The following is a 26,702-nucleotide window of genomic DNA, read 5'->3' on the forward strand; positions in this document are numbered from 1 at the left end:
TTTATATAGACAGAAGAATTTGTTGAAGAATTAATTTGTTTAAGCAAATTTACTATTAATTTTTATGTATCTTTTAGTATTATTTATAACTCATTGTATAACACTAATTGTAAATTTTAAAACCAGTTTGTAAATGAGAAATGATAAAATTGATTAATACTAATAAACTTTAATACTTTGCAGAGAAACAATGTATAAGAACTTAGATTTGGAATTTATAATCTTATGTGGTTCTTCATTCCAACCATAATCTTACATTATTATCCAGTGATATGTATGTAGAAACTGAAAATAGTATAGAAAGGAAGATTAATTTTATTAGTCAGATTTATGAGTTTAAAATTCTAATTGAAAAAAATTGGACTAGTAATTTCTTTATTATATTATATATTATACTTGAAAGGATTGCCTGTACTTGAGTTACACACAAGTCTAATTAAAATTATGTACAAATCCAATGAAAAACATATTATTCATAAGTCTTACAATTATATTCAATAAAAATATTCAAAACTAAAATTTTTATATAACATATTTATTTAAAATTTAAAGTTTTTTTATTTTCACATAAAGCATTTAAGCTAAGTATTTATCATTTTGATAATTAAATCTCTTCAATATATCAATATATTATTAAGGTTTATTATTTCATAAAATCAATTCAAATTATTAAATGAAGAAATTGTTTTTTGGGTTATGCATGCTTTTGAAGAAGAAATTAAACTGGAATATTATATTAATTGTTAAATGACTTTTTGTATAAAAATTTATGTAAAATATTTTTATATAAAATCATTTATGCTAATTTTTAAACAAACTTATCTTTGGTAAATTGAATGTCAAATATAAACTTAATAATAATAAACAACTTCACTTATTTACACATTTTATTTAAGAAAAACTATATTTTTTATAATAATAAATTTCTTGCATTAACAGTTTATATAAAATTTTAATTGTTAGGAACAAGAAATGGAAAAACAGAGATTATTATTCCAACAAGCTAGATTAGCAGATAGAGGGGTGGCTGAAATGACACTTTTATTTATTTCAGCTTGCAAAGGTATGTATAATTGAATAAGCTTATTTTAACTATTATAGAAATCAACAAATTTTACATTTATTTCATTAAATTTAAAAATTTTAAATACTGTATATAATAAAATAAAAGAATTATACTAATCCACATTATTTTCAAATTAGATTTTGTCTTTTCATGTTATGAACAAGATAAATATTTAGGTCTTTATGTTCACTGATTTACTTACTCCCTAAAAATGGTTCTAAACTCATTATTTAGTTTAATTGCTAGATATATCAATAAAAGAACATGTTGTTATAATACTGAGAAACATTAATAACATAGACGGCCAGTTAATGCCGTTGCAATAAAGGAGTCAATAATAATTTCAAGAACAGGAAAAATTAAAATTATTTTACATGAATGTAGAAGCTTAAAATTATTTTATTTTTGATAAAAATATTATTCATAATTCTGATGTTTTTTAATTGTATTTATCTCTAAAATAAATATTTAAAAACACTTTTAGGTGTCCAGGGTCCCATGGTAATGAAAACATTGAAATTAGGCATTTCACTTTTATTTGGAGGAAATGTTGATGTTCAAATGGTAATTATATTAATGCTTTTAATATCTCTTTAGTTTTTGAAGGAAAGATTTTTAATTTATTAAAATATGTTGAAGAAAGATTGTATCATGATTAGAGATAGATAATATAATATTTCTTATTTTTTAAATAAAGCAAGATAGGTTATAAATGCAATTTTCTCAGTAGCTGATCATATATTGCAATGCTTTTGCTATCCTTACAATTTTTTAACTGTTTTGATTAACAACAGTACAAAAATTGAACTATGAATGCTAGTGGATTATACTCTATCGTCCATGCATTTAGCTATTCACTCAAGTAACTTTATATCTATTAGGCTTCAATGAGTTAAAAATGAGATATTTGATTCTTTTTGTTATGTTTTAGGAAATGGTGTAATAAATAATAAATGTGAAAAATAGGTTTCCAACAACTACTTGAAATTTACAAAATGTCTTACCTCATATGAATACAGCTAGATTTAAGTTATTGCATGTAGTGTCTAGCAGGCAGCAAAGGGGGTGTAATTGTGGCTGGTCTACAATGGGCTGGTATCTCAAATTAATCAAATTAATACAGTTAAATTATTGCATAAAGCAAAAGTAATTTATTATTAAATTATTTTAAAGATTAAATAAAAGACATTAATAATAATTTTTATTATCTATTATTAAAATCTGAAAAATTATCTATTTCAGAGCATGCTTAAACATTTGAAAGAAAAAAAAGATGTTGGCTTTTTCACCTCAATTGCTGGTTTAATGAATTCCTGCAGGTAATCTTAATTTTATTTAATTGATCTAATTCTATAGAGATATCTGTATGATAATTATAATTCTTAAAATAAATATATAGAATTCAATGGCACAAACTGGATATGTGTAATTAAGCATTACAAAAATAACCAAAATTTATCAGGAAATACAAAAATCTACAAAAGCAAACATTTTCAACCATGTTAAATCATCAGGCTAAAAGACCTTTGAAGTTTGAATGCAACTGTTAAAACAAATGCTTTGAAAAGATGAATTTCTTTAGCACACGGATGGCAATCATTAATCCTAAGAAATTCATCCTTTCAAATTATTTGTTTTAACAGCTGTGTTTGAACTTCAAAGGTCTTTTAGCCTGATGATGACTATTTAACATGGGTGAAGACATTTGCTTTTGTAGATTTTTGTATTTCTTGCTCGAGTTTGATTATTTTATAGTTCTTGATTAAATACAGTTTATAGAATTTTATGAATATCAAAAATATTAAAACTGTCATCATCAGTTTACAATAATGAAATTTTTCATTATTGTAAATAAGAAACATTATTTTTAGAAAGAATTTATATATTTCAGCTATGAAATCTAACTTATATAATTTAAAATAAGTGTAAAAACTACTTATAGCAGTAATTTAATTAATAGCGAGGTTGAGGTTGAAGTTTTAAACGTGAAAATGTGTACTTCAGACATTCAGCGCCACTTTCCTGTAAGCATAGAAGTTTGACAATGGCATTTGGAATGTTAAGCTTGATTCCACTGACTTTCCAAACACCATTGTTAAACTTCTTTGCTTACAGGAAAGCGGTGCTGAACGTCCAACGTACACGTTTTCACGTTTAAAACTTCGGCCTCAACCTCGCTAATCAATAAATCAACTGAAAAACTTAACATTAAGTTTTTATATTTTTAAATGTTTATGATTAAATGTAAAGTTTATGATACAGCATTTCAAAATAATATAATCATGTATAAAATAACAACATTTTTTACTATAAAAATTAAATATAATGCCATAAATTTATTTTATTTATTTATCAACATTATCATTGTTGATTTAATGCAAATGCATTTAGATTTAATTAAACTACTACAGTAATATTTCTAAATTAATATGTAACATTTAAAGTTCATTTAATTATAAGCAGTTTCATTAAACACTTAATCTTCTAATGATTAAAAAGTGTCACTGTATTCTAAGTTTTTTCTTTGTGATGTAGTTGTATCATTAACATTCTATTTCGAAAATCTGCTAATATTTATAGATGGAAGGAAAGACTATTTGTAAAATAGATTAAAAAAGCCAAACATTTCTAAAAGGTGAATTATTTTTAGGCTGAAAAATAATGAGGATTTTAGCTGTTTGGATATTAAACAATCAAGCTGTGATTTATTTGAAGATTAGAAAATTTTTAAAAGTTATGTCCAGATATTTTATTGACAAATATTAATTTTATATTAATCAAAATTATCATACATATTTATATTAAGTATATACATTTGTAGTTTTGCAAACCGTTTCAATATATTTCTTACAAATCTTACCAATAATAATTTAATAAGTTTTAGTCTTTCTTATTAGTAAGATTGTTTAAAAAATGAATAGTTTTCTAGAGATATTTTTTATTTAATAACTTATTTTATCTAAGTTATTGCTAGAAAGAATAGAAATTAGATCACACATTTAATTTGAAATAAATTAATTTGTAATTTGTTATAACACAATATCAACTGCCGTAAATCATTGGGTTACAGCCCAATGATTTACGGAAGTTGATGATGTGTTAATGCAATGTATCAGGTTTAGTAAAGTTGTTTATATTTATATAATTTGTTATAATTATAAAATAACAAATAATTATTGTTTGAGTTAATTAATTTAAAATATAAACTATGGAGATATCTTCTTTTAAGAATTGTATTATTTGATGATGATGTTCTTGATTACAAACTATTCTGTGGAGTTTTTAAATAATTTAAGAGTTCTATTATTATGATAACTGATTTTTTTTTATTTAAATTTTTAGTGTATTAGATTTAGATGCTTTTGAAAGAAATCAAAAAGCAGAAGGACTTGGTGTTGGTTCAGAAGGCACTGCAGGTCAGAAAAATATGCATGATGCTGATTTTACTTGTGCTCTTTTCCGATTTTTGCAACTGCTATGTGAAGGTCACAATCTTGGTAAGTTATTTGTAACTACAGTATAATGTATTTGATATGATTATATTCAATAATTAAAGGATGACCAATTAGTCTATTCAGAAAAATCTCAGAATCCTTATCCTTCAACTTATATCCCAAACAATTTGCTTAGAAAATTAAAAGTTCCAGATTTTATAAATGAAATTTTAACTGATATAAGGAAAAATATGTCATTCATAAATAAAGGAAGTTATTTCTTGCACCACACTGTTACGAAACAGTTATTTTCTTTAAAACTGAACCATTTTTGTATCAATTCCCTACAGCATACTTTTTATAATTGTAGTATTTAACAGTTTGTTTTTTATCTTTTCTCCTTTTCAGTAATGAAGAAACAATGCCTTATTAGAACAGGCATTCAAAAAGCAGGCTTGACCTTTTACCTTAACTAGTAAGCTTTAATGTTTGATTAACTGTGATATTTTACAATGTGTTAGAGTCAAGAATCCCAGAAATAATACTGTACACGAGTTTTAAATGAGTTGGTGAATTTTCAAAATTTTTAATTTCTGAACAAACTGAGAGAAACTTATGATTTGGCATGTTATAGTTTAAGAATTTTTTTGTTAAATTATTCTATAAAATATCTGAATTCAGTAATTTATTCTTTGATCTTATAAATTCATAAATTTGATTTTTTAAGTAAATAATACTAACTAATATTAATTTTTCAAGCCTGTTTTATTCTTTATCCTCATGATTTCAATGTAAGTGATAATTAATTAATCTAAAAATAAAAACAAAATTTAGAAATAAAAAATTAATTTGATAATTTAACACAAGTACACCACCAAATTTCCAGCAACTTATGGTCCTGCACCTATATCAGTCCAGATGAAATTATGAGAGGGAACTTGAAATTCCTGTGACCATTAGACTAGTTTACTGGGAGATCATAGATGGCATTGTTTATAGGGTGCGATTATTTACGTTATTTACATTGCACTTGTTTGTGGTGATTGTACAATTTTATGATATTAGTTTATTTTGCTTAAATTGAACCTTAGCTGTGGATACTAAGAGACATGCATATGTCAGTGATGTTATCAAACATAAACACCTGTCCATATCAATCTAAGATAAAATATAACTGTTGAAAGAAATGGACTGTGGTGTTTCAGTGCATAAATTCTAAGTAGGGGTGTATGGCAATGATGTCACCTGATACTGAATTTGCCAGGAAGCTGAACCCAAGCAGGATGTGTGAGAATCACACACCCTGCTTGGGTTCAGCTTCCTGGACCCAAGAAATCATGTTTGTGGGTGCTAATGGATTCAGATTCAAGACACTTTTACAAATTTTCCTGTTTATTGATACCAGTAGTGTAGCAAGGGGGCATGAAGGTAATACTAACTATTTGTAATATATTATAGATATTTTAAGGTAGGTACTACATTCTATTATTATTTGTATTATATTCTTATTAAGAGTAAATTCTATATATTATATTACTATATGTGTTTCTGGAGGGGGGCACCAATAAAGTGTCATGCCCCAGGCACCAGTTATATTTGCTACTTTACTGATTGATACATACAGGGTATATCAGTACAGCAGTTACAAACTTTCAGGAGAGACAGAGTACACCTAGATGATGGGAAATCACATAGCAGTGCATGGTCGAAAATGCTTTCCTGGCACAGTAGTGATGACACAAAACACAAGAAAGGGAAGAGACGAACAGGGTGAGAAAACATGTTTATTATTCTTAGTACAGCAAAAATGCTGGAATGTCTTTGGCAGGTGTAGTGACATCTATCGCATACACCAGCCATGATTTACAAATAGAAACTTCTTGCCTTCACCCAAATCCAAGATGCATTTCAAGATAAAACAACATTCAAAAGCATTATTTTTGGAAAATGCTTGTAACTTACTGGATTTTTGAAATTATTTGAAAGAGATGAACTCTTTATTTACATGTTCTTGGCAGTTATTCAAACTATAGTTCAAAGCTATCCATAAATTACCCAGGAAGTAAGTAGTTCAATAGTATGGTTACATTCCTTTGCTATTTTATTAGCAGAGAACTATTAAGACAAGTTTAGAGACACTTGCTGGACCTCACAAACCTAATAATTTGCTACATAAACATGAATTCATGTAAACCAATCCCATATAAAACAGACCCTACTGTAGTAATATTCAACTTTATAGATATTTATTACAAAGATAATTGATTAATGTATATTAATTATATTGAATAGTTTAAAATATTTAAATATGTAACTTTTTGATTTGATACATTCTCTGTATTTAGAATTCCAGAATTATTTAAGAACACAAGCAGGCAACACTACAACTGTGAATGTAGTAATTAGCACTGTTGATTATTTATTAAGATTACAAGTAAGTATTTAAAGATAGTTTAGATTTTTTAAAATGTTTGAATTTTCATAACAATTTAAAATTCACTTAGGAATCTATTATGGACTTTTATTGGCATTATTCAAGCAAAGAAGTCATAGATCAACCTGTAAGTAAAATTTAATTAATTGTTAAGATATTCTGATAACATTTTTCTATTTAATTTTACTAAGTATTTAAATATCTGCAAATATTAGATAAAGTAAAATCTTGGTCATACATTTTTTATGAAACTAGAAGCATAAATGAAAAAACATATAACTGGACACTGCCTTTCTTTACAAATGAGCCAGACCAGACAGTGAATCAGCATTTAAAGAGTGGCTATATCATTCATGTGCATGTACAAATCAACTAAATGTTGATTTTAAACATCTTTGAATAAAATATTAAATATAATTAGAATTTGACAAAAAAAAGAAAAAAAAATTGGAAAAGAAAATACAAATACAGTAAATGAACTTATTTCATTTTCATTTATTCAATTTATTAGCATGTTCATTGCCAGCGTAAGATCCAATTTTCCTACCAATATGACAAAAATTTTTTATTTTTTATTTAATCATAATATTTATGTTTAAAATGTTAAAGGAATTTTTGATGTTGCATTTTTATTTATTTTTTACCAAAAACATTGGGCCTAATGCTTGGGTTTGTACAGGTAGAATATTAATATACAGAATACTAACACAAAACCAATGGATGAAACATATTCTTTAAAATGTACTATAAACAATAAAAATAAACTTCTTATAAACAAAGGATAAAATTTCTCCACACAATAGTATAATCAAACTGAGGACATGGGACACACATGAGCATCCTCAGCATATTGGGCGAGGCAGTATAGCATCTTTGGCATTGAATGTGTTATGCTGTGATGATCGTTCACCATGTTTTTCTGTTATCAGACAATGCCCTTTGTTTGTTGCTTTCCCGTGTTCCATCGTCCGTTAGACCTGGAAGGGACGATGAAACAGCAGGGGGAGGCAGGAGTGTATAAAAGGGTGATAAGGTTGACCGAAAGGGACTTTTGGACGGACGACCTGGGCAGCGAGTGGGATGAACATTGAGGTAAGCAGCGAGAAAAGGTGATCGACGATCGAGCCAGAAGATCAACAAATAGCGGTAAGAGAACTTCTAGACAGTTTCGCCCATATATAAAATTGTATACTATATGTATGTATAATTCATGTGTAACTTACGCGTGTTGGGAGAAATTAATTGTCACGAAAACCGAGAAGTTATTGTAGTACTTATTGAGCCAGATGTTAGCTTATTTTCCTGTTGAGAAAATAAATCTTACAATGCTATAAATATGCATGTAATAAAAGCCATTGGGAATACAATGACAAGTAAAAACTTTATTTATTATACATATAATGTAAAGCTAAAATAGCTGATAAATACACCCATCACAAAAATCAGTTTGATTCTGCTATCAACAGTTAATGAATTCTAACTTAAAATATAAATTACAAATAAGTGAAATTTGATGACAGTTTATATTTTCAAAGTTTAGACTATGTATTCATAAAAACCAATCAAAGGAACTGGATGTATAAGTAAGAAATTACCACAAACCAAAAATCCAGCAAAAAAAATACTTTTAATAAAACTAATATTTTCAACCAATTTTATTTACCCTTGTTAGGTTTACAATGAAAATACTGACAAACATAGGATAGAATATACAAATTTGATTAAAGAACGACTATTTGATTAAAAGTCACTTGTGTATTAAGAAATTTGAAATAACTTGTTAAGTTCCTTAATATGACACAAGAGGCAACTTCCAATGGGAATAATTATTTTTTTTAATCAAATTTGTAAATTCTGTTCTATGTTCAAACCTGACAATGGCCAATAAAGTTAGTTGAAAATCTTAGTTTTATTAAAGATTTTTTTTCTGGATTTTTTGTTATTGTGCTGATTTCTTACTCTGTACTCATACAACTTATTTAAACTTCCTACACTTAAAAACTGCCGATTGCATCTAATTATTCTTGCTCCTGTAGTAAAAATGGTAACCTCTTCCTTATGCCCACCCACATTTTTTACATGAAGGAGGACTGCTTTATGAAAAACATCAATTATAAATTGGAGGATAATAAACATAAACATATTCAGAACTAAATTTTTCAATTTACCTTTTAATAGATATTTTATTTTAATCTGATAAAAGTAAAAATCAAGAAAAAGTATAAGTGAATTTTTGTATGGTATTGGAACTTACAAATTAAATGTACAAGGTAAAGGAAAATGAATAAGTAAATGAAAGAAAATAACATTAGATTATTCAAGAGTTAGCCAGGATCTGTTAAATAAAACATATAAATGTGAAAAATGCATAAGTGCAAAACTATAACCAAGTTTTACTGTATTTATAGGTCTTATAAAAAATATTGTCAAAAACTTCTGGAAATATAGTTAGTTTAAAAAATTTTTTTTACATTATTTCTGTTACACAGTGTACACATAAGTTACACAGTGTGTATATATTCTTCCAAAAAGAATGACAACATTAACATTTTAAATTGTTGTAACTATGTTAATTATTATCTGAGAATGTTGTAATGTACATTAAACCATTTGAAAACTGTCCAAGTTTTACATTAGTCCCTTACAATTTCTCAATGTGCACCTCATGTCACAATTCTAAGTGTTACTTAAATTCTTTCTACACTAAGTACAGCATATCCAATGTCACTCCTTCCACAGCAGCCACAATTCTGTAGTTCTTGCAGATTACTCATGTTGTATAATGATAAGTGATTCCAACTTTGTGAACTGCAAAATAAAAAATGCCTTTTCTCTTGTCACAGTCACCATTATTGTTCATGGTGTTTCCTAGAAGTAGTAGACAATGTTTGAATGCAGATAGGAAATGAAACTTGGATTCTATTGATTAGTGTATGTCATATACTTCTCAGATAATAATTAACATAATTAGAATGATTTGAAAGCATAGCATTCATTGTGGAAGACCATGTATAAGTTGTAGTAATGTAGTATTTAAAATATTTGTATTTAATGCAGGTTGTGTATTATGCCAAAGAGCATATTAAGAAAATTTTAATGTAAACAGAGAAAATATTCTATTTTTATATTATATACTTGTAATATTAAATTTCTTTGTAAATTTCCATTTTTTTTTTTACACTAAAATTTTCATTTCTTTTTAATGGTGCTATTACTAAGTTTTATGAACCTTTTATTTATATCATTTAACAACTCAGGACAGATGTATCAATGTATTTATTTTTTACAGTAAAAGAAACCAAAATACTCTCAGGATCAGTATTTGACTTTTATTTTGTAATAGTTATTGAATATTAACAAACTTTTTTCTTGTTAATTCAATTTACTAATCTTTGAATAGTTGTAATTTTTATATAAAGGAACATTCTTCATATCCTTTGCCTGTATTTTTTGATTATTTTTTTATCCCTTTCACTTATCTCATTCTCATTCCATTACTAAATTTAAATTATATCAATCTTATTTTCACATTTTACATAATATAGCTCTTGATGAATTAGATAATATCCTATTAATTAGAATTTCATATATACTTTACATAAAACAATAATTAATCAATATAACAGTGAATATGTAAAATATTTTATCTTATTTTTCAGGGTAAAGATAACTTTTGCAGAGCAATTACAGTAGCAAAGCAAGTATTTAACACATTAACTGAATTTATTCAGGTAAAATATTGTTATATATAGTTATAAGTTTTAATAATTAATTCAATAAAATTTTATTAATTTGTAAATCTATATTAATACAGGGTCCATGTTCTCTCAATCAACAAGCACTAGCTCACAGCAGATTGTGGGATGCTGTAGGTGGTTTCTTATTTTTGTTTGCTCATATGCAAGACAAATTATCTAAGGTAATATCTTTATATATAAAAATATGCTAAAAGACAGAATAATTACATGATATTTGATTTATTCAATATAACATAAACATTTTTGTTTTATACAAATGTTTTTAGTAGGATTTATATTCCTGTAAGACTATTTAGCAGAAAGCTTTATAAAAGAATTTATGCTAAATAATAAATTGTTGTAAAGACAGTAATATATCTTATTGACCCAAATATTAGTCAATGTTTTTTCCAGTTTTAAAGGAGAAAATAATCACTTGATCTGTATTCAAGTCCAATTAAAGTTTGCTTCTATTTCAATAACATTGTACAGAGTTAAATTAATTCTAAAATTTGGTGCCTTTATTGCTTAATTATGATAAATCCCATCTAAGTTGTGACCTGTCGTGCTGCAGCTCACAAACTATGTTAGGCACCATCTCTTAATGGAAGTAATAACTATATTTTAAACTTAGAATTTAGAGTAATCTGGAAGAAAAGAATCGGGCAGATTCTTTTCTTCCTGATTCCATAATTCTTGCCCAATTAATTTGGTTGTTGGTTGGTTGATTATTAATATATATCAGGTTATTGAGATGTTTATATGAACCATAATATAGACAAATGTTTTTGATCTATGAATAAGATCTGCATCAGGTCTCAGATGTGTTCCAAATTGCAATGCTAGCTTAAACATGATGTAAGGCCAAGGCAATGGTGTGTTTCTTATTTGCTATTTCTTATCTATGTTCAGCCAGTTTCTTATGTAAGGAACATTTGTTAGAATTGAAATACTTAAGATCTTTTTGGAAGCTATTGTCACTCTTAGGAACCTTGTACGTATGGAGTTATCTTAAGTTACAAAGTTTTTTAAATTATATTCTGGCTGTAAATAGTTTGATTGATTTATACCATTATACTTACTGAAAAACCAAGTCAGCCAACAGTTATATTAAGAGTTCAGGCACATTCATTGCTAGGAATAGTTGATGATAAAAATAACAGAAAAATCAGAATTTGAAAACATTTAGATTAGAATAGAATAATGTTTTAACAAATTAGTTAAACTTGTATCTGAATCTGTTGGATTCATTTAATTTATTAGACAAACTAAGAACAAAACAGAATAAAAATTTATATAACTGTCACTTATGGAAGATCGGTTAGAGAAACTTGTGAAACTATCACTTATGGAAAAAAGGCTAAAAAATGGCTAATGAAGGTTCTCTAAAAGATAGTAGTTACCAACAGAATTGCCTGTATTTTGTGATCCAAAATAACTAGAGTAAGTAGCCCAAAATTGCCTAAATTAGAATTTAATAATTATCACTATTATAAAGTTGCTATAATAAAACTGGTTATAACTATTATATTTCTTAGTCCAAACATTAAAGTTTACTTATTTTAATAGTATTTTTCCCACACTAAGAGAGAACTTTTCATTTTCAAGCTCATTATAAGTTTGACCAGATTCACAATGAAGCAGCTGGGTCATGTGGGATGGAACCAACATATCTAGGACAAACCATCTTCAAAAAATTTTTGGGTTATTTGATTTGACTAGATTTATTCCCAGGTTCCCTAGAGGAATAGGCCTTAACCTTCTTGGCCATTTAACTATCTAATTTTAAGTTTGTAACATTAAAATTTAGTTTAATAAAGCATAAAAACAAAACAGTTTTAAAGTGAAAATAACATTTATTACAAATCAAGTGTATATTTTTACACTAAGCTCTTGTGTTAGAATTATTTCCTTCCAGTACAGAAGTAATCTTAAAATAATAATAAAAAAAGAATAGGCTGAAGTAGCACAAATTCACCTTTTTGGATATTTTTCAGAGCACAAACAGTCTTCAGTTCTTCATAGCAAAATTTTTAGTTGCTTTTGTGTAAAAAAGATAGCCCAAACAGTGATAAATTACTCATCTGAACCTTGATTATCAACACCATTGAATATTTATTACACACTCACAAAGTATAAAAAATACAGTCATCTAAATTTATAGATTTCACAATCTATTAATAGATTGTTAAATCTATAAATTAGTGTCTAATAGTCTATTAATAGATATTATGCTAATAGTTGATCAGTTTTCATTGCTGCATTCCAACATTTTTGGATCAGACTATTAATATTGGAAAAAGATATGACTAAAATGAATTACAAAAAACTTTTTTCATATTTGAAAAATAAATTAAGTTTAAAATGATTATATGAATAGAAACACATGGCTTCTAACTACACATAATTTTCTATTTTTTTATTATAATTTTAAATGCTTATAATAAAGAAACAAAATTAATTTAGATTTTTTTTCTATTTAGAATTCAAGTCAATTGGATCTATTGAAAGAATTATTAGAACTACAAAAAGAAATGGTGATTATGATGCTAAGTATGCTAGAAGGTATGATTGATTAAATTTTTAATTATAATAATAATAATATGACTTTACTCTAAAATATTAATTAAATGGCATACTTAAGAAATCTTTGATTCTAATATATAATTTTAAATAATATTAAAAAAAATTAAACAGCATAAATATTACTCTAAGATTTATTTAAAGCCAGATGTGTTCTTTCACATTTATAGTTAATTGAAGTAATTGTTATTCCAAAAGGTTTCCTCAAAATAAAATTTTCAATATTATTAAGCATTTGTTCAGTCATCTATTATAGGAAAATAGAGATTTCTCAAATTAGAAATAAATATCACAATAACTATCATTTTTATATTTCATATCTTACGTGGTGTGTCTAAAAAGTTTGGAGAAAGTTAAAATGAAAACAACAAAACAGAAGATACATAGGAACTACTTTTAATGGCCTTCAAAGTACTCTCTATGAGACACAACACACATTTTAAAACATTTGTAAAGCTCCTGGAAACAGTTGTAAATGTCTTGTTTGGTGAACTGCCTTAGGAACTGTTGTCACATGGGCCACAAAACTGAATCACAAAATTGTCAGCAAAATGTGAACCCTTAATGATTTCTTTGAGGCAGAGAAACAAAAAAGGTGTATAGGCACGAGATTGTTTTGATCAACATTTTCATGTGTCTCCATCACTGTTTCCCCCAATTTCATAGTGTGATTTTATGAAAGTTAATAAATTATTTATTCAAAATACTTTTAAAAATTGAGAAATTATTTTTTTAAAATATTTATTAAGAAATATAAAAAATAAATGCAAACATGAAAATCTTTGATAAATATTTTTCATGTAATGATTAAGAAATAAATATTTTATATAGTACAATTATATTTAGCCTTCTGATAGTTTCAATATTACACATTTTAAATTTTATATAGGTAATGTTATGAATGGTACTATTGGCAAACAAATGGTTGACACCTTGGTTGAGTCTGCTTCTAATGTGGAGGTGAGTTTTCTGTTAACTCCTGAATAGTATAAGGTAAAAAATAATTAAAAAATTTATTTTTTAAAAGTTGTAATAAAATTTATGTTCCAAAATTTATTTTAATCATTGCAAAATAATGTAATTCAAGTAAATCAAGAAAAATATCAAATTATATAGTGAAATAAAAGAAATGGAAAAATGATAAAATTATTTAATATTACAGGAACATATACACTGACTAAGAATATCAAATGATATCATGTATAAAAATATAAATCAGTAAAAATTTATAATTGTTTTTTTTTTTACCTATATCATAAAATTCCAAATTTTTTTGCAATAGGCTCACATTAATAAATAAGGATTTTGTAAGACAAATTTAACTAAAGTGTTATTAAATTTTTACTTTAAAATTAAATGAATTGAACTTCACATCAGCAATTAGTTGTAAATAATTTAATTTTAATTGCTCTATCAAAATTTATTTATAAAATATATAATAGATTGATGTAAGATTTTGGACCATAATTTATCTTTGACAATCAGAAACACTAAACACATTGAAAAAATTCACTTTGTACTTTTAAACGTCGTTTAGACTCTAAATTCATAAAAGGAATCTATCTCCAGACATTTTAGACTATAACCATAACAAGCTTGATTGAATTAAAAATCAACAAAATATTCAAATAAATTTGTATTATTATTAAGATTAATATCAACATTAAAATTATAATATTAATTTTAAATACATATGTCAATTTTATAAGATTTTTAAATAAAAGGTTAATTAATGTATATCTATTAATCAAAACAAAATTTTGAAAATGATCCAAAAATTTGCATGATTTCATCTTATTTCAATTTAATTTTTTAAGTTCAAGTATTTTTTATTAACCATTTTACATTGAAGAAATCATTTTTATTCTTTACCGTTAACAATACTATGGATTTTGGCTTTTCTTATAAATCCATATTTTTCTTGATAACTGAAAATCTCCTTTTACATATTCTTTCTAAAACTTAAACTTTATTCCTGTTAGGAAGTTGTAAATGTAACCCTTAAACTTGAAATTGTCACACCTTCCACTCTATGGTCCATGCCATGATCTACAGAAAGTGCATTCCTTGTGCTTTCTGTAGAATAAATGTATGTTGTGTTTTTATTTTCCTCCATCTTGTATCCATTTCTTTGTGTTACCGTCGATATTAATTCACATTCTAAGAATTCCATTCCAAAATTTAAATTTTTTTTACTACTAATTTTATTTTGTTTTCTTATCAAAATTATTCATTATAACTTTATATAATCTTTTATATATAATATACCATTTATAGTCTGAATGTTTATTCTGAGATGTATTTCTTTGATGAAGTTAACATTTGAATATTGTTTAAAATATAATAGTTTTTAATGCTTTTGCTTTAAAGATTTGAAAATATTTGGATTATTCTGTTTTAATTAATAAATTCTGATAAAGCAATTAAAAGTAAAATTGTAGAATTGAAATTTTAAAAAATTGATACTTTTGTAGTATTTAAGATGTTAGCATTAAATGGTCATATTAATAATGTGGGTATCAGGTTTTAAACTATATTGTCATTATTTTTAGAAAAGGAAATAAAATTGAAAAATCAATAATAAGCAATTTAATCCTTATTTTTTAATAAAGTAGCATATACTTTTGTATAAAGTAGCATATACATATATGGAAAACATGCTTTTATTCATATATTAAAATTTCATGGAAAATTAAAATCCACGCATTTAATAACAGTATATGATTACTGAAACAAATTGTCTAACATAAATGTTAACAAAGTATGATAACTTAATAATGGTGTTTATTAATTGATTATCAAAAAACTACAAAAAATCATAAAGCTAATTAAGTAATTTAAGTAAACTTTGATACATAATCTTCAAATAGGATTTGTTGATTTCACAGTTTTATTAAACAATTAAATTTTATATACAATATGTATTGTATAACCAATTATAATTTTTACTTTTTGTGCCTAAAATGTTTGGAATTACTATATATGACAAAATTTATTAAATTAAAAGTATATTTTGAATGAAATATTGTTTATGTACAGTACTTAATAGTTTGGTCTTTAAAGTAGTATCAATAAAAAATATTAATATTTGATAACAGTTCTGAAAGCAGAATTTTGTGAGTTTTGTGAATATGGTTTTTTAATTTTATAAATCTGATTTTAGTTGACATTAATAAACAATCAAAAAGTTAGTAACATTATCTACCTGAAATAACAAATCAGAAGACTAGATAAAATACATTAAGCTTATTTAAATTTATTAAATAAAATATATAATTTTTTTTTCTTATTTCACCCAATAAATTAATGACCATTTAGTGTTTTTGAATTACAAAATAGATTTTGTATGATATAATTTATTGAATTTAATTATATTAAAATTTTATGTATTTAAAAATGTTTAAAATTATTTTATTAAATAAAGCTCTTGAAATATGTTGATGAAATGATAAAAAAAACATAAAGTACAAAATTTTTTAATATGAAATTAAATCTACTCTGATATATATATATAATGTAATTAATATGTACTATTTATTGTTTATTAATTAATTGCAAATTTAAAACCTTGCTTTACTATAATATAAACTTCATAGTTCATAAATGATAAACTAAATAAAATTCATGTAATTTCATATGAATTTTAATCAGTTCAAATTTAAATTATTTGTAAGTTTAACTTAGTATTTGTTGTTTCTTAAATTCAACTGTACAACTAACTGTTTCAGTACTAAAACCATTTCAATTATTAAAATTTATTAAAAATTTACTAAATAATATGGAAGATAAATATTCTTATAACATATAAATCGAACTCACTTGTGCCTATTGACCGGTGTGAAATAAATAACTTCAATTCAACGAACGTTTTCTGGACGCCTTCCGTGTCCTTCTTCAGGTTAACTGCTGGATTCTATTATTTTTAAAAAACTGCGTTCCGATCTTTTAAGAACAAATTCAAATGAAGATAGTTCGAAAGCGCGATGACCATCGCGCATGCGCTATATCTGTCGTGTTCCTTGTCGTACTGTATCATATTCTTTTTAATCTTTGTATTCTTTTTTATCTTTGGGTCACATGATTTCATTATATTTTATACACCCCGGTGTGTAGGATGATGATATTCTTATAACATATTTTTTTAAAATTCAGACTGTAGTATTTAATTTCAATATGTAAAAAATTATAAAAATTAAAATTTTTTTATAGTTATTAAAATCTAAACTTTATTAAATTATGAAAATGTTTATTAAAATAATGAATAACAAACTTTGGACTGTTTGTTGTTGAATTTTTTACTAATAGATGACAAATTGTCATTTAGCAGTTTATTTAATTGTTTAAGTACAGTATAGCAGGGGTGGCCAACTTTTGTGCACATAAGATCTACTTTTTATCGTAAAAATGTGTCGCGATCGACTTGTTGTCATAGGCATAGTCTAAGTGGGGAGGGGGAGTATGAAATACATACTATGTTTATACACTGTGTTTTCAGTACGAAGTGCACTCACTGCTTATGAGTCGAGTCATAACTGCATGCATACAGTTGCGTTCGGTTACAAATATAATACATTAAGTCAAGACATTGCTAGCGATCGACCAAAATTGGCTCGGCGATTGACCGGTCGATCGCGATCGACTTGTTGGCCACCCCTGCAGTATAGCATCGATTATCCGACTTAATTGGGGACTGGGGTTGGTCGGATAACTGAAAAGTATGAAAAAATACATTATTAGTATATCACTATTAACCTATTGCATGTTGAATTTTTCTCCATTGTGCGTTGCTTTGCGTTGAATTTTTAACGATGTTAAGCCTAACAAAAAGTTTTTTAAAAATAATAATCGTCGCTATTCTATGGTGAAAAATTATTTCTTTATTTTCCACAAAATAAAGACAAAATAAAAAATTAAGCATGGTTTAAATACTGGCCTCCCTTTCATGGTCGAGCCAGTGCTGTCAGCTAAAACATGCAAAAATTTAACAAAAATAATATTAAAGTAGCCAAGACATAACCAAATATTGTAGCGCCACGTCACTAGCGGACATTTGAATTTGTCGACTAGAACGCGGTCGGTTAACCGATAAGTCAGTTAATCGGGGGTCGGATAATGGATGCTCTACTGTAATTTAATTCATGTATTAAATCTAATCAGAAAAGTCTACAATGTGATTCAAACCTGCTATCAAGTAACTATATTATATTAATCAACAAACTGAAAACTGGCATTATTTTATAAACTACTAATCTACTGTATGAACCTTTTTGATCTATTTCAGCTATTTTCAGCTTAAAATCGCAAATGTTTGAAAATAGAATTACAATGTCTTAATAGTTAGTCTATTCAAACAATTAAAATTAAATATGTTTGAGTTATTTGAATTTTTATTGATAGCTGATTATCATGGTTAGTGATTTAACAATATCAATTTAAATTATTTTTCTTATGGTCAATTGGTATTTTAAAGAATGTGTAAGTTATGATGGATTGAATGATATATACTGTATATGATGCATTTCTAATTCTTAATAAATGCATCTTCAAGCAATTATTTATTGTGACATTGTCACAATGCTGGGCTGCAATTTTTAATCATAGTTTTTTTCATTTATTTAATTTAAAATATATGCTTTCCACCTCAAATTAGTAGTGTTTTGACCCTGTACATCATACCTTTCCTGTTAGCAATAGAGTCATGCCAGTCATCTATCTAACTCTTTTCAGGGAAAAAGTTTTGAATTGAAATAACACAACTTCTGGTTTGTATCAGAAGTTCGTATATAGTTAATTGGGGGCTTCCTATTTCTAATCTTTCCATATCTGGTCTCTACTTTCACCTATCTAACTTTATTCTCAAGATTAAGGACAGACAGACAAAAGTGAGAATTTATAGATCTACATTTTTTTCAAATTGCAGCTCAATAATTATTATAAATAAATAGTTAACTAATTTCATGCATAGAATTTATTTACTTATGATTAATTATAATAGGAAACTTTTAATTATTGCCAATGAATGAAAGAATTCCATTGATTATGATAAATATCATCTTAATTATAATGATTAAAAATGGTTAAATTTAGATTATTTTTTAAAATTATTTATATGTTGTCAACTTATAAATTGGTTAGATTGCATTAGAGGATCTATAAATGGTTCTCTTTAAATTAATATTTTATTCTATTTTTGAGTTAAAAACAAGAGAAATCTGGGGATTGTCTCAGACAATCCAGGATGTATAGTTACCCTAATCATAATTTATGAAATCATTGACAATTGAAAATGATAAATGCAAGTATTTATTTACATTACAAAAAAAAATCTGTAGAATTTTTTACTGTCTTTGCATTAATTTACCATTATTTCCTACCTATAATCCTTTTTTATCCCTATATTTCCACAGGAAAAATTTTTGCTGAGAAAAAAAAATGTGTTGTTATATAATAAAAATAAGCATGTGATACAAACTTGTGCTAAACATCATTTATATGCTTTCTTAGAGTATTAACGATGAAATGTGAAATATGCAACACTTACCTTATCAAGAAATTTTGATATGATTAAAAATAGTTCTAAATTTATTTTACTTTTATTTCAAGGAAAAATTGTAATTTTAGAGAGAAAATTAGCAATAAAAAGTCCAATAGTTTCTGTTTTTCAAATTTTGATATAAGCCTTATCATCTTGATGTTACATAGAAATATATTAAACTTATAAATGCTTTTTTGACACAGAGTACAAATATTTAAATCTAATCAAATATTGTTTGTTAAAAATTCAAAACTTCTGAAATAAATTCAAAATCCAAAAATCAAAAGCTGATTCAGTTCTTATTGCCAAATGTTTCTGTATTCTGAAAATTTAATTTTTTCTATATGCTTTTATTAGTATAGTGAGATTTTGTATATTAGATATCTTCATGTTTCTTCAAAAGACTTTTTAATAAATGCATAGAACTGAAATAAAGTAATTTACCAATGTTAAATATCTTTATTATAAGCATTGTACAAGATCAATAGACAAATATCTTCTTATCTGTTTATTTTTATTAGTATTTTCTCATTTTCCTGATCAACTGTTTCAGCTCTCATATGATTATATAAAATTCCAAAGCTAGCAGCAGCACTTTTTTTCTTATTTATCAACTTATCCTTCTAATTAAATATTTAAAGTTTCTTTGTATTCCGTCTGTATTCTCTCTGTCTTGAATAGGCCTCATTAATTGTGCTAACTATCCATAACTTTATGCAAACAGAAATCTAACCTCTTCTCCAATGCCTACTGCATCTCTCATTTTTAACCCAACAATGAATATTAGTAGTCTATTATAAATATTTTGTTGAATTTATAAGGTTTGTTGCTGCTTATTTGCATCATTTTTTATACCATAATTATTAATTTTCCTTATATTCAACTAATTTTTATATATCGAAATAATAATCATCTCTATATATATCTTTATACATTGTATCTTATAGAAGATTCTAGTGCAAATATCATAATATGCATTTATAGAGATGAATATTATCATTGGAAGTTAGTTATAAGAGTATATATTATTATTATATATATAATAATAATATATAGTATAATATAATATTAAACAATATTCTGTATAACATTAATATTAGAAAATAAGATTATTTGTTTAAATTTTTAAAACTCCATTGTTTTAAAAATGAATATTTTAATCATATTTCAAGAGACCTAATTTTAAATTAAAACTTTTTTTAAAATTTGATTATTAGAATTTAATTTTATCAATAATGTGATGACTGCCTTGCTGACATTACTTTTTTATTTTATTTTATTATTTATCTGTTTATTTTTAGCAGATTTAAATGATTATATTACATTTTCTGATAACCTTACACTTTCTGAGCTTTTATTAAGCTGAGCCTTACACTTTCTGAGCTGAGCATAAGGGCATTTCCTCCTATGGCAGGATAGTTCTAAAAGTGGTATATTATTATGAATTGATTTAAAAAATTATTCAATTTTTATTAAATTTTCTCATTTAATATACAAAAAATTTTTAGCTTCTCTGGTTAATTTTTTTTTTACATTTTTTTTTTTTCAGTTTTTCAAAAATCTTTATAATCAGAAACATCAATTTATTAAAATATAAAATCTCATACATGAGAAAAAAATATTTTCTAACATTCTAATAAAATCATTTTAAAAAATTTTTGGTGGGGGTTTTTTTTAAGTGTCACAGTGACTTTAAAGCACCCCAAAAAACAATTTCCATTAAAATCTGACAAACACAAACATCTATGTTAAAAGTGGCCTACTAGAAACAATTATTAATCTTCTTGCTTTTATCATTTATTAAAAAATAATCTAAACCTAAAAATTATTTCATTTAAAAAATTACTAATTTTCTATGAAATATTTTAAAATATTTTTTATATCTCAAACATGAAACTACTATTAATTTTTTCCCTCTCTCTCTCTCTCTCTCTCTCTCTCAAGCAAATATTTTTTTAGTTAGATATAACCTCTCAAAGATTTATTTTACAGCAATTGTTAATGTAAGTTTAAATAAACTTTTTATATGTTATTTAATATGGATGTTTTTATTACTGAAGTATCAAACCATTGAATATGCTTCAAAATTTAGATATGTAAGGAAACATTATATTCAAATTTAGCTTGTAGATTTTTATTAAAATCCTAAAAATAAGGATTACTTTATTTGAATTATAAAAATAAAGATGATAATTTTATAATTTTACTAATTGCAAAACCATTATGTAAAAAGATAAGCATATAATACAAAAGTGAAACATTTCAAATACGTAGAAAAAGAATTACAGTTCATCCTTGATGTAACTAACTATATGAGAATGGTGCAATTTGTTAGTGGCAAACGTCTGTTACACTAAGCACCCCTCTAATATATATGTTGTTTTAATTAATATAGCAGCAAAGTAAAAACAAAAAAGGCTTAAATTAAAGCAGTCTTAATTATAATAATATTTTAATATAAACCTGGAAAAAAGTAATAATAAATGGAATGACAATAATAATGAAGGTCTCTAACATGTGCAACATACCAGTTTTATTCAAATAATAGCCACGGCTGCTGTATTTTAAACTGGACATTTTCTCTGTGGTTAGTGTTCAAGTGCAATTATTATTTCCTTTGCACATATCAATTTGATGTTCATTATTAATAAAGTATTCAAACTTTCATAATGAATATTTAATTTTTAAAACAAATTATACAGTCAAACCTGTTTTTGTGCATTTTTTTTTTGTGCGGTATATGAAAATTTCAATCAAATTGGAACATAATTGACTCCTGTAAAATTTTTTAAAACTCTATTGGATGTTTACTATGACATCAACAGGTTTTTTCATTTTTTATTCAGTAAAATTTTTTTCTCATACTTTTTTTCAGTCCTCTCTTATTTCAATAGCATAAAAATCATAAATATTATGTTATATTTGAACAGATACTGTAAGTTAGCTCCCCTCCAGCTTTAGACTGCAAGTGTGAAATTTCATGCCTTGTTAAATGAAATAACACTTCCTGCAGCTATATTAATCAAATGAAATAATTTTTTAACCATTATTTTTAACTTTTTAATGTTAGATTGGTATTTAAGTGGAAATAATTAATTAATATAAAAAATAAAATTCTTAGAGGATTTTTTTCCCCATTAGGGATTGCACAAAAAGGCCCAAGGAGTTAAAAAAGCAATTTCTAGTTATTTCGTACGGTTTTGAGTTATTTTCTACGTGAGACTTTTTTTATGTGGTCCCTATTCACTGCATAAAAAAAATATTTTTTTAATTGTGTTGCGAAAATTATTTTTTATAGCCACTCGTGAAGTTTCTTGCGATTTTTTTTTTTTTTTTTTAATGCGTTTTCTTTTATGCGGTCCCTATCTACTGCACAAAAACAGGTTTGACTGTACTTGAAATAGTAATTGATATTTATTTTATAAGGACTTACTTTCAATATACCAGTAAGAAAATCAAAAAATACGTTTACTATATTGTTCATTTTACATATTTCATTTTCTATTAAATTTTTTTAGTTAAATAAGTAAATATGGTACAGTACCTACCTATTGTTGTTTATGGTGTTTACTATTTTTACATTGTTTCACTAAGTTTTCAGAAATTCATGAATAATAGCCTTGGCTACTATTTGAGGGTGGTTGTTATTAGAATAAAACCAGTAAACCAGCAACTTCAACCTTTAAATTTCCGGTACAAACGACGAAAATTAACAGAAAAAACTAACGTTTTCGAATCTCCATCGAGATCTTCTTCAGGTTCGTTAATGGAATGTCATGAGAATAGAACTCTTTTGAAGTTCAAAAATCGAACATCTCCAGCGTGCGATGACGATGCAAAACATAAGATTGATATAATAGACCTGAGTCTACTAACGTAACGTCGCAAAATATCAATGCAGGAAATAAAACCATGTCTACCATCGTGGATTGACCTCCAAGATGTATCGCCACGCGTACGATAAAACGTTGCTGTCTTTGTAATTAATGCATTTCCCCGATTTGGTAGCTCTGTAAATCTCCAGGGTCTCCAATGCCCTAATGTGGTCCGTTTTGAACGACTTCTTAATGAGGGTGGCGTTATCGAAGTCCGCTTTTACATCGGGGTCCGTGGCATACGTCGACAGGGCGGTGGTGTGCCTTTTTTTGGCAACGTCATTCTTATGTTCAGAAACCCTTTTTTGGAGGGATCTCTTGGTAGAACCAATATATACTAGGTCCCTTTGGAATCTGTGGTCTCTTAACGGGATACTATAAACGCCCGGTGCCCTTAAAATGCTCGGTTTGTCCTTGGCGTTTCTGAGAAGCGAATAGATAGATGGCGTTCTCGTGTACGCTAACTTGGTGCCCTTCCTTAGCGCTATTTCCCTGTACAAGGAATGGAGGTCTTTGTTGTATAGTACAACCGTGTGCTGGTCGGGGCTCGAGTTAGGATCACTTTGCCCTGCGGAGGTGTGATGCGCTGTGTTTATATTACAACACTTACGAGCTAAATTGCGGATAAGGCTACTTTTGTATCCATGGCTAGTGGCAATGTCTTCAATGTGTTTTAGCTCTGCGATCGTGTCTTCCCTTTTAGTATTATGGGTGAATGCCCTATTTACTAACGCCCTGAACGCCGCAATTTTATAAGGGTACGGATCCTCCGACCCAGCGGGTATGTACCCTTATAAAATTGCGGCGTTCAGGGCGTTAGTAAATAGGGCATTCACCCATAATACTAAAAGGGAAGACACGATCGCAGAGCTAAAACACATTGAAGACATTGCCACTAGCCATGGATACAAAAGTAGCCTTATCCGCAATTTAGCTCGTAAGTGTTGTAATATAAACACAGCGCATCACACCTCCGCAGGGCGAAGTGATCCTAACTCGAGCCCCGACCAGCACACGGTTGTACTATACAACAAAGACCTCCATTCCTTGTACAGGGAAATAGCGCTAAGGAAGGGCACCAAGTTAGCGTACACGAGAACGCCATCTATCTATTTGCTTCTCAGAAACGCCAAGGACAAATCGAGCATTTTAAGGGCACCGGGCGTTTATAGTATCCCGTTAAGAGACCACAGATTCCAAAGGGACCTAGTATATATTGGTTCTACCAAGAGATCCCTCCAAAAAAGGGTTTCTGAACATAAGAATGACGTTGCCAAAAAAAGGCACACCACCGCCCTGTCGACGTATGCCACGGACCCCGATGTAAAAGCGGACTTCGATAACGCCACCCTCATTAAGAAGTCGTTCAAAACGGACCACATTAGGGCATTGGAGACCCTGGAGATTTACAGAGCTACCAAATCGGGGAAATGCATTAATTACAAAGACAGCAACGTTTTATCGTACGCGTGGCGATACATCTCGGAGGTCAATCCACGATGGTAGACATGGTTTTATTTCCTGCATTGATATTTTGCGACGTTACGTTAGTAGACTCAGGTCTATTATATCAATCTTATGTTTTGCATCGTCATCGCACGCTGGAGATGTTCGATTTTTTGAACTTCAAAAGAGTTCTATTCTCATGACATTCCATTAACGAACCTGAAGAAGATCTCGATGGAGATTCGAAAACGTTAGTTTTTTTCTGTTAATTTTCGTCGTTTGTACCGGAAATTTAAAGGTTGAAGTTGCTGGATTAGACTTTATATGTACCGGTAGTCATGAGTGAAGTTTGTTTTCAAACCAGTAAACACAAACAAATTGATCAGATGGGTTTTCTCTTTAAATCATACTGAGAGTATATAAAATACGGTGTTTAAAATGATTTTATGAATTACAATGTTTGCTTATTTTTTATAGGAAATGAAAATTGGCTAAAAACTTGACATTTTTTCTTATGCTTACAATAAGAGTTTTTGTAAATTTATAAATATTTTTATTTTATTTGGTCTAGTCCAGTATATCCAAAGCTTAGTACAACAAGAGATTGTTATATCTACGATGAACTGTGTAAATTTTATTACTCTGTCAGTGAAAATACAAATATACAATGTTAAAATGAAGGTGTAAGTTTTTATCCCAGTGTAGTTTTCAGTTTGAGGCTTAGACATTTATCATATGATTTTGATTAATAATATATTTTTTAATAAAAATGCTTAAAATAATTTAATTTAGTATAGATAACATATTTTGCATCATATTAAAAATACCTTTACATATATGTTGCATAATATTCAAAAATAGACTTTTTAATATAATGTAACTTACAAATATATATGATATCTATCATTTAAATAATTCAAAAAACTACATTTAAAAATGAAAAATATTACAATAGTATTTTTTCACATAAAATTTTTTTTATAATTTCATTTTTTTTGTTTTGTTTTGTTTGTTTTGAAAAATTCAAATGTATTTAAATATTATTAAAAAGCCATGAACCTCAGTAAAATTTATAATGGCATTATATTTTAAAACAGACCAGAAAGTTACATTAAATTGTATTATTGTATTTATAATAAATATATTTTAAATTGTGATATTACATTAATTTGGGTTTATATTTCGCATCACTAATGATATTTTTATATACATTAATGAATTTTTAGAAATTACAGCATTTTTTACATTCTAATATTTGAAGATTTCAAAATATATTTTTAGGAATTAATTATATTTTTTATATTGATGTAAATTTTACAATTTATTTGTAAAAAAAATGCTATAAATGCCAAAAAATTAAAATTGATTTAATGAAAAAAAATTATTATTTTGTATATTTTTTGAATGATTTTTCAATATTTTTCAGTATTTTTATTTGTTTTCATATAATTTTTAGAATATTTTTCAATATACTTTTTTAATTTTTTACTTTTTATACCAGAGAAATATTTTAAACTTTTTACATATTTTTTTCATTTTTTAAGTGAAATAAATCATAATTTGTTTATAAAATAAAGATTAGTAAATGATCA

General features: G+C 26.4%; 1 protein-coding gene across 1 annotated transcript in view; it reads left to right on the plus strand.

Moving 5' to 3' along the window:
• Positions 1 to 26,702, plus strand: part of RyR (Ryanodine receptor) — a 417,183-nt gene that overhangs the window by 308,176 nt on the left and 82,305 nt on the right. Inside the window, 10 exon segments of the mRNA XM_067275817.1 lie at positions 964 to 1,063; positions 1,551 to 1,630; positions 2,309 to 2,385; positions 4,409 to 4,563; positions 6,846 to 6,934; positions 7,005 to 7,061; positions 10,594 to 10,665; positions 10,749 to 10,853; positions 13,155 to 13,236; positions 14,144 to 14,214. Of these exon segments, the coding sequence (XP_067131918.1) occupies positions 964 to 1,063; positions 1,551 to 1,630; positions 2,309 to 2,385; positions 4,409 to 4,563; positions 6,846 to 6,934; positions 7,005 to 7,061; positions 10,594 to 10,665; positions 10,749 to 10,853; positions 13,155 to 13,236; positions 14,144 to 14,214 (888 nt within the window).

This window comes from Centruroides vittatus, unplaced genomic scaffold (assembly GCF_030686945.1).
Source record: "Centruroides vittatus isolate TY-2023 unplaced genomic scaffold, ASM3068694v2 contig_1158, whole genome shotgun sequence".
Lineage (NCBI taxonomy): Eukaryota > Metazoa > Arthropoda > Arachnida > Scorpiones > Buthidae > Centruroides > Centruroides vittatus.